Here is a 10,389-nt window from a genome sequence, read left to right as displayed (position 1 = left end):
TTTCGTGTTCCTGGATGTACAGCCTGTAGTGTGTAGGACTGTCATGGCTGACGTGTTCCTCCTGGACGTACAGCCTGTAGTGTGTAGGACTGTCATGGCTGACGTGATCCTCCTGGACGTACAGCCTGTAGTGTGTAGGACCGTGTCATGGCTGACGTGTTCCTGGACGTACAGCTCACAGTGTGTAGGACCGTGTCATGGCTGACGTGTTCCTGGATGTACAGCCTGTAGTGTGTAGGACTGTGTCATGGCTGACGTGTTCCTGGATGTACAGCCCACAGTGTGTAGGACTGTGTCATGGCTGACGTGTTCCTGGATGTACAGCCTGTAATGTGTACAACTATCAGGGCTGATGTGTTCTGGACTTACAGCCCATAATCTTCTGGTGATTTTGGAGAGAGGGTGATTACAGAAACATCAGTCACTTGTTTCTATAAATGTTTCATAATGCAAATTGAATGTGATGAAATATTAAAAATATCATTCATTAATTATTGAAAAGTTCAGTCTCTAGAAATGGCCATCTCTCATTATACTGCCATCTTAAAGGAGCAATTGAGAAGTTTGGAATTATCAAGCTAGAATGCTGGGATGGTCGTGGAATTAATCTCCACAGAGTTATTTTCTACTCTGAAACTTGTTAACCATTTTCAGCTGCAGCCTGTCCATTAAGGTGGCAGCCCATCCACTCCGCTGGGACGTGATGGGCACCCATCCACTCCGCTGGGATGTGACGGGCACCCTGCATTTTGCTTTGCTTAATAATTTTATGTTCCTGTTGTGTTGGAAAAAACCAAGGTGATATCCTAAGAGTTTTATGGACTCAAATACTGGAATAAAAATTCAATTTTATTTTATTATGCCTGTAATTTTATTAGTAAAACAGAGTGTTAATACATGTTTGTATCGAATGTTACTATTAACTGCAAGCTAACCGTTTGCACTGTAGAATGAAAGACTGGCGTGTGATTCGGTGGTGTGCAGCTGTGAGCTCAGCGGTTTGGGAGGCAGAAGCAGGAGGATTGAATTTGAGGCCAGCCTGGGCTACATACCATGGCTCTGGGGGAGTGGGGGGCACTAAGATTAGAGGGTGTTGAGACGTGACAGAGTGTCGGAGTTTGTGAGTGGTTTTCAGTGCCATTTACCTCCCCCAGGTGTGTCCCAGCTTCCTTCCCAGTGCAGTTTATGTGAAAAGCTTCTGGGAAGAGCCTGGGGTCTCCCAGTGAGTGAACTGCCCAGCTCATTGTGCAGCAGAGTTGCCCTCTGTCTGATGAACCCTTTGATAGAAGGCTGACCCGTGCAGATTGTGAGCTTTTCCTGATTCTGTCAGCGCCAGCAGCCACCCCTGCTGCTGCATGGGGAGGAGGGTGGCTCTGCTGACCTGTCTGAGTCATCCTCGTCAGCAGAGCTCCTGCCCCAGGAGTAGCCTGTGGCGCGAAGGAGTCCATTTTTGTCTCTGTGATCTGGGCTAGATTTCATGTGGCCTCTTCCAGTAATCCTGTTTTTTCCAGAGGCTCCATCTCCTTTGACCTTGTTGACTTGTGTGCCGGTGGCCTTTCCTTCTGTGTGCACACGCGTGTGTAGCCAGCCGGCGTTCGTCCTCAAAGGCGGCTGAGGGTTAGAGCTGCCGCCCTATTCTTACCTAATTTCTCCTTTTCTCCCGATGTAGTTAATAAGCACAAGCCATGGCTCGAGCCCACCTACCACGGGATAGTCACCGAGAACGACAACACGGTGCTGCTGGACCCTCCCCTCATCGCCCTGGATAAAGATTCACCGCTGCGTTTTGCAGGTACGGTGGCCAGCTGTTCTCTGTGGCAAGCTTGGCCTGGGTAGGAAGCAGCTTCCATCTGCCTGGATGACTGGACCTTTCAGGAAGGGTTTCGGTAGCTGAGAGCTGCTTGTGGCTCCAGGCACCACATGCTCTCTAACAGTCGGGTAGCTGAGCAGAGCTGTTCTGCCGGTCGAAGGGGGAAATACTTAGCATAATTGCATCATTACGTGCTCTGCTTTGTGCAGATAGGCAGATACCGTCTAGACAAGCGCAGCCAGACAGAGCACACAGACCATGTGAGCACTGTTCAGTATAGTGTCGATGTGGGGGCCCGGGGACCTGGACGCGACCCTGGCTTTCACCTGCATTTGGGTGCTCAAATGCCAGCGTCACTTCACGGCACACGGTCTTGTTCCTTTCGTCTACACAGACTTAAGAAACTTTGAGCCATCTTTGTCGGGAAATTCTTTTAGCCTAGATTACTTTCTTTTTTCAATCTTAAAATTTTATTTAATTAAAGGATTTCCTATAGAATTATTTATGTGTTCGAATGTTTTGCCTGCATATGTGTGTATGTACCATGTGAATGCCTGGTGCCCACAGTGGTCAGAAGAGGGCATCACAGCCACTAGGACTGGAGCTGTGCATGCTGGGAATCAAACCCAGGTCTACAGAAGCAGCAGGTTCCCTTAGCCACCGAGGCCTCCGCCAGCTCCTCTCTCTGTGGTTTAAAATCGTGGATGGTGTTGTGCTATTTAAGGAACATACATTGCATTCTGAGCACATTCTCCATTTGTTTCTTTTGCTTTGGTTGTTTTCAAGACAGGGTTTCTCTGTGTAACAGACCTTGTCATCCTGGAACTCGCTCTATAGACCAGGCTGGCTTCAAACTCACAGAGCTCCTCCTGCCTCTGTCTCTCGAGCGCAGGGATTGTGTGTGCCACCATGCCCCCAGTATTTGTTTTTTACAGGCATGTACTGCCATGCCCAGCTTAGTGGGTTCATTTTTTTTCTCTTTTACTTTTGTGTGTGTGGATGTTTTGCCTGAACACCATGTGCATGCAGTACCCAAGGAGACCAGAAGAGGGCATCAGAGCCTCTGGAACTGGAGTTAGAGATGGTTGTAAGCCGCAGTGTGGGTGCTAGGAACTAAACTCAGGTCCTGTGGAAGAGCCATCTCTCCAGCCCCACTTTCTGGCTTGTTTTTATTACATTTTGAGACAGGTTTTGCTATATATTAATGCAAGCTTGCATCAAACTTGTTGTCCTCCTGCCTCAACTTTCTGAGGGCTGAGGTGGCAGGCATAACACCCCACTTACTAAAGTTAATTAATGTTTAATTTGAGTTATAAGACTGTATCCTGTGTCTTCACAGAAAAAAAAATTGTAGGATAACATCAGAGGTTTTGGTCGTGTGGTAATTTTCCTACATTGCTGACATTTAGTGGTATTTTCCAGTCAGGTCTATTCTTGCATCGTGTCAGCCTTGGCTGGTGGAGGGCTGTCCTTTCTCAGTCTCAGAGTCAGATACATGCTGGTATTACACATGCGCATGTGTGGCTGTGTCAGGTTTTTAAAGTTTTCTCTTTTTTTCCTTTCTTTCTTTCTTTCTTTCTTTCTTTCTTTTCTTTTCTTTTCTTTTTTTTTTTTCTACATTAGCAAGGAGAAGAGGGTGTTTGTGTGTTTGTTATGTATGTAGTATTCTCTCTGCATGTGTGCCTGCAGCCAGAAGAGGGCGCCAGATCTCATAGATGGTTGTGAGCCACCATGTGGTTGCTGGGAATTGAACTCAGGATCTCTGGAAAAGCAGCCAGTGCTCTTAACCACTGAGCCATCTCTCCAGCCCTCTTTTCAGTTTTTTAAAACCATATATATATGTATATATGAGTGTTTTGTCTGCACATGTGTGCAGGTGTGTTAGGCTGGAAGAGGATGTCAGATCTCCTGGAACTGTAGTTAGAAATGATTGTGAGCCACCATGTGGGTTCTAGGAATCAGAACCGAGTCCTCCGCAAGAGCTCTCAGCCACTGAGCCATCTTCTCCAGCCTATGTCAACCTTTAGTGTGGGTTCTGGGAATCCAAACCACAGGTGGTCAGGCTTCATCAGGCTCTTTCCCCAGTGAACCATTCCCCAGCCCCAAACAACCTTTTGCACATGAGTGCAGGTTCCTACAGAGACCAGGAGAGAGTGTTGGATTTTGAAGCCAGAGTTCTAGGTACCCAGCTCCACTGTGTTTTTTAAGTAATCACAGTTGCTTCTTCTGTATGTGACATTTAGAGCTATATCACAGTTCTAGTGTGGTTGCCTAGAATGTGTTTTGAGTGGATTTATATACATTCCTGCATTTTAAGTGATTTAAAAGCCCAGGGAGGCCGGGCGATGGTGGCGCACGCCTTTAATCCCAGCACTCGGGAGGCAGAGGCAGGCGGATCTCTGTGAGTTTGAGACCAGCCTGGTCTACAGAGCTAGTTCCAGGACAGGCTCCAAAGCCACAGAGAAACCCTGTCTCGAAAAACCAAAAAAAAAAAAAAAAAAAGCCCACTGAGTGGTTCACTTCCTAGCACCCACCTAGGGGCTCACGGCTGGACCTCTAGGTCCAGGGAATACAACCCCCTCTTCTGGCCTCTGAGGGCACCAGGTGCACTGACACATGAGGCAAACATAATATATGTAAAACAAAAACAAAATGTTTAAAAAAAAATAAATTTAAAAGAGAGAGAGGGTAGTAACTCAGGCTGGGAATGAACTTGCTTAGCAACACAGACCTCAAATTTAGAGCCCAGAACCACGTGACATGTTGTGGTGGTGCAGGCATTTAATCCCCTCATCATTCGTGAGGTGGAGGCAGGAGGATTAAACTGTCAGGGTCATCCTCTGATACATAGCAAGTTTGAGGTAGGCCAGCCTGAGCTACATGAGACCCTTCCTCAAAACATAGCAAAGAAATGACTGAAGCCCTGGGTTCTGCGTTCATTGCCTCTGGCCTCGATTTACCAAGCCAGCTGTGTGTGGCCTGTTTGTGGGGCTCAGTCCTACTACACAGCTAAGAATACATTTGCGCCTAAGCATCAAGAATAGATTCCAGGCACCACTCCAAGTGCTTTATAAATAAAAATTTGTATTTAATTCTCTGCCACTTGAAGTAAGAATGTTTTCTGCCAGCCTCATTTTAAAGAGAGGAAGCTCAGGGGCTGGAGAGCTGACTCAGTGGCTAAGAGCACAGGCCGCTCTTCCAGAGGACCCGGGTTTGTTCCCAGCACCTACGTGGTGGCTCATGACCACTGTCTGTAACTGAAGTTTCCAGAGATTTGGTGCTCTCTGTGGGTATCAGGTACACGCGTGGTGCCTAGACATCTATGAAAGACAATACTCACACACAAAAGATAAAAATATAGAAGTGTTTTTAAAGAGAGAAGGGGGGGGAGTTGAGGCTCAGAGCTGTTGAGCTTTCCACTCGGCCTTAGAGGTGAGATTCTAGCTCAGGCTGGACAGGGGACACTCTGTCACGGTGCTCTTTATAGCTGCAGGAAGTCAGGAAGGGAAGGGGACAGACTGGACCTCATGTCCTAACAGCCATGGAGGGAGCACTTTCCCTCTTCTCATGAGTTTACTTTTCTGTCCCCGATGATGTAAGACGTCTTCTTTCATTTATTATTATTGTTTGGGTGAGTATTTGTTTGCTTTTTGTTTGCTTTTCTTTGTGTAGCCCTGGATGTCCTGGAACTCTCAATGTAGACCAGGCTGGCTGTGAACTCACAGAGATCTCCCTGCCTCTGCTGGGATTATAAGTGTGTGCCACCCCCAATAAGATTTAATTTTGCTGCCCAGCGGTGGTGGTGCATGCTTTTAATCCCAGCATTCAGAAGGGAGGCAGAGACAGGTCTACAGAGTGAGTTCTAGGACAGCCAGAGCTATACAGAGAGACTCTGTCCTGAAAAAAAAAATTTAATTTTTTTTATACCATTTATCAAATGTATTTGGAATGAAGCAATACCTATAATATTTCATGGTTTTAGGAGTCCTCAGTTCTTTTTTATTGACATATAAATTGAGATAAACTAGTCAGAGACGCAGTGTAGAACCAAACCATGGTGTAATTGGACTGACCTGCAGTCGACCCGAGTCGCCCTTAACCACTCACATATTCCTTTTTTGTTTTGAGAGGGCGAGAGGGTCTCACTGTGCAGCTCTGGTTGTCATGTGTAAACCCAGACTGCACGTTCCTTTCCCGGCCCCTATATTAATTACAACACTGTTTCACCAGCTCATGCATATTTCTAGCTAGCTCTTAACATCTTAAATTAATCCATTTCTATTAATCCATGTATCGCCATGAGACTGTGGCTTACCAGTAAAGTTCCAGTGTCCTTGGGCAGCTACATGGCGTCTCTGATTCCGCCTACTCTCTCTATATCTCTGTTCAGATTTTCTACCTGGCTTTACTCTGCCCTGCCATAGGCCAAAGCAGCTTTTTTATTAACCAATGGTAATAAAACATGCACAGCATACAGAGGGGAATCCCACATCGGTCCTGAAACTCACTCTGTAGACCAGTCTGGCCTCTAACTCAGAGATCCGCCTGCCTCTGCCTCTTGAGTGCTGGGATTAGAGGTGTGTGTTCTATACCTGATCTTTTTTCTTTTTCTTTTTTAAAATATGCAATTCATGAACCAGAAAAGTCAGCCTTTGTAATCCACTGAATTTTAAAAAAAACCGTGTTCACAAGACTGTTCACCCATCAACTCCTCTCCTTTTAAAGCATTTGAGCACTCCAGGAAGCAACCCCCACCCCAGTTCTCACGGCCCTCCACAGTGTCCTCTCAGCCCCTGGCAACTGCCATAGGTTTGCCTGTTCTGGCTGCTTTCCCATAAGGTTACCTCCCGTGTTTAGTAGCTGCTGTTGATTTCAGGGTTCTGTGGTGACATCCGCCAGACCTCGTTCCTCTTAATTTCTGGGTAACAGTCCCTTGTGTGGACAGGCCACATTCTAGTTTTCCCCCATCCAAGGTAGACGTTCACATTTTTCCACTTTGGCTGTTTTGTGGATGTGTACTTCTGACCTGTTCTGGGGCCTGAACAGGTGTATGGGATGTGGAAGGGAGCACCTGCCGTGCCTAGCCATCCTGTCCCAGAATGTCTCCCTGCTGAGGCTGAGCAGACAGGCTTATGAGGAACAGGCTTTAGAGCCAGCGGGTAGCGCTTGAACCCTGGCCATGCGGCCTTCAGCCAGTTACTTACCCCACAGTTTCATCCTCTGTGAACATAGAGCAGTTTAACACCTGGGGGCGAGGGGTAACCCTGTCTCAAAAAAAAAAAAAACAGGGAAAAACCCCAGAATTTTAACACCCTTCAGCTTGGGGAATATTCGTTTGTGTACATGTGTCAGAGAGCTTAAATTCACAGCTGTGGACCAGGCGGTAGCTAGGGTAGAGCACTTGTGTAGCATGGTGTAGGTCGACCCGACCCCCTCACACACCAGAGATAACAATAGAACAAACCTGTCCAAAGCAGTGGAGCCTTGCCTGGTCCAGAATGTGAGATGGGATGTCTGCTGCTTCCGTGATAACAGTAGAATCCTATTTAACATTAAAAAAAAATACGTTTTCAGGCCAGCAAAATGGTTTAGCAAGTAAAGGCACTTGCCACCAGTCTGGGTCCCTCATCTGTGGTGGAAGGAAAAAAATGGACTCCTATGCTATCCTCTGACAGGCAGACACATGTGTGCACATGTGCACACACACAGAGAGAGGAACAGATAAATGTAATTTTGTATTGTTTTGGTCTTACTTCTTAGCCTTGGCTGTCCTGAAACACACTCTGTAGAGCAAGCTGGCCTCAAACTCACAGACATCTGCTTGCCTTTGCCTCCCGAGGGCTGGGATTAAAGGTGTGCGCTCCCACACCCAGCAATAAATGTAATTTTTAAAGATGTTAATGTATATTCTCCAATTTAGTATTAATGTGGGAAATAGGTTTCTGTCTTTTTATATAAGTCTTTGGTGTCCGATTTCCTCACAGTTCCTTCAAATTATTTTTGTGTTGGAGCAAGGCCAGACATGGAGACTTATTCTGGGATCGTTTTGGCAATGAGTTTGCTGTCTCAACGTGACTGGAGATGGCTGTGAGCTCACTGTCAGGGAACCGACAGTTCCCAGCTTGTCATGGGGCTCTTTGTGGGCCACTTATCCTTACTGCTTCCGGAAGTCAGGTGCCAGCACTCATTGGTGCCATTTCCCGGGTGGGGAAACTGACTCAAGGTGTGTCCGTCACTCACGACAGCAGAGATGATGGCCTTGTCCACTTTTGTCCTTAGCACCCTCGCTAGGTCAGTGCTTGGGACACACTGGCACCCCATGCGTGTAGGGAGAGAACAAATGAGTTTAAGCTACACATCACTGATATTAGAGTTGCCTGACAGCCTGGGTTTGCTGTGCTGGCTCTCCGAGAACGTTCTGGTTTGTGGTCCCAGCCCCTTATGGGGTGTGTGTAAGTGAGCGCTGAGCTCACGTGACGGCGCTCTGAAGCAGACACATGTGTGATACGGATCATCTTATCCCTGACACCTCTGGTATGTGTTGTCAGTATCAGACACGTGCGCACACACGGCCAGGTCCAGGTTGTTTTCCTTGGGGTGACCTAAGTTGGTTCGAAGGAAGGAAATGCATCAGTTTGCTGAGGACCCTGGTGTGGGCGTCATCTTCTTAGACATCGGTGGTGACTCCCTCTCTTTGCCAGTCTTCCTTCCTTCCTTCCTTCCTTCCTTCCTTCCTTCCTTCCTTCCTTCTTTCTTTTCTTTTCTTTTCTTTTCTTTTTAAAGGTTTATTATTTTTATGTTTGCTTCTGGCTATTCTCAAGTCTTTTTCTCTGGCCTACAGTCAAGTATGAGTGTTTTGCCTGCGTGTGTGTATAAGCACCACTTAGTGCCTGGTGCCTGCAGAGGTCAGAAGGGGGACATCAGATCCCCTGGAACTCACAGACACTTGTCTTTCAAGAATTCTTTAGGGAAGAAAATTTCCCTTGGCAATATTAGAAAAATCTTAAAGTGGAATAAAAGGAGAGAGAGAGAGAGAGAGAGAGAGAGATTGGTGAGTGATGGTGGGGCACAGGCCTGGCTGGGTTCTGGCTGGCATGGCTGGGACTCTGATTCTCCACAGGAAGACAGGGTTTTAGGAGGTCTGCTGCAGCACAGTTATGTGGAGTCTGCATAGAATAGGAGGGGCCAGGGCCGGGAGGAAGTGGCACCGGAGGCGATTCTGAGAAGTTCTTCACTGTAGTGTGTGAGGTCCAGGGGACAGCCGAGGGTCGTGATGCCAATGTGTCTCCATATGATGCTGGCGACGTCTGTGAATTGTGCATAAAATGGAGGAAGAATGGGGGGGGTCAGTGCCAACCAGACAAATAAATAAATAAGCAAATAAATCAGTGGTTCTCAACTTGTGGGTCGCCACCCCTTTAGGGATCAAAGGACCGTTGAAAAGCACAAATATTTATAGGTATGAAGTAGCAACAAAATAATTTTATGAAGCTGGGTGGTGGTGGCTCACACCTTTAATCCCAGCACTTGGGAGGCAGAGGCAGGTGGATCTCTGAGTTCGAGGTCAGCCTGGTCTACAGAGTGAGTTCCAGGACAGGCACCAAAGCTACACAGAGAATCCCTGTCTCAAAAAATTAAAAACAAACATCATCAACAACAATAACCCCCCCTATTTTATGGTTGGGGGTCACCACAACATGAGTAGCTGTATTGAGGGGTCATAGCATTAGGAAGTCTGAGAACCCCTGAAACAAACAAGCTTTAGCTCCTGTGAGAGTGGAACGTGAATGACATAAATACAAGTTAAGGAGGGACGGGTCAGGAAGCTTTGTAGGAAGGTTCCCCATCGCTCAGTTGGCAGTGAGAGACTCCTTGCTGTGCTAAACAGGGACAGATAGGAAGTATTGTGGGGGAAACCGAGTCATGCCTGGGACTTGCTGAAAAATTCCCCATGCAAGCCTGAAGATGGTAAGGATAAATGATGTTAGCCAAACCACGCACACACACATATACACCACACAAACACAGAGACACACACATACAACAGACACACACACGTACACAACACAGAGACACACACATATACACCACACAAACACAGAGACACACACAGACACAACAGACACACACGTATACAACACAGAGACACACACATATACACCACACAAACACAGAGACACACACAGACACAACAGACACACACATACACAATAGAGACACACATACACAACACAGAGAGGTAGACACACTACACAGACACAAACATAACAGACACGCACACACAGACACACCATACAGAGAGACATATATACACAATGCACACAACAGAGAGACATATACACAACACAGAGACAGAGACACACTTCACAGACACAGACACAAACACACAACAGTGACACACATACAGACACATGACACAGACACATACACAATACACAGACACACCATACACCCACATATGTACAACAAAGAGTGACACATACACAACAAACACACAACACACACACATACACGACACAGAGACAGAAACACCATACACACACACACACACACACACACACACACACACACACACACAC

At 46.8% G+C, this 10,389-nt stretch overlaps 1 protein-coding gene across 1 annotated transcript in view; it reads left to right on the top strand.

The window, feature by feature from the left end:
* The window catches only part of Clstn1 (calsyntenin 1), a gene marked incomplete at its 5' end in the record, with an annotated part of 65,653 nt that overhangs the window by 29,627 nt on the left and 25,637 nt on the right, over nt 1-10,389 (top strand). The window contains one exon of the mRNA XM_005353763.1: nt 1,670-1,792. Coding sequence (XP_005353820.1) covers nt 1,670-1,792 — 123 coding nt within the window. The remainder of the gene's footprint in view (nt 1-1,669; nt 1,793-10,389) is intronic.

This window comes from Microtus ochrogaster, chromosome 10 (genome assembly GCF_000317375.1).
Source record: "Microtus ochrogaster isolate Prairie Vole_2 chromosome 10, MicOch1.0, whole genome shotgun sequence".
Lineage (NCBI taxonomy): Eukaryota > Metazoa > Chordata > Mammalia > Rodentia > Cricetidae > Microtus > Microtus ochrogaster.
Note: the sequence above shows the minus strand (reverse complement) of the source record. Positions and strands in the feature narration are given on the sequence as shown.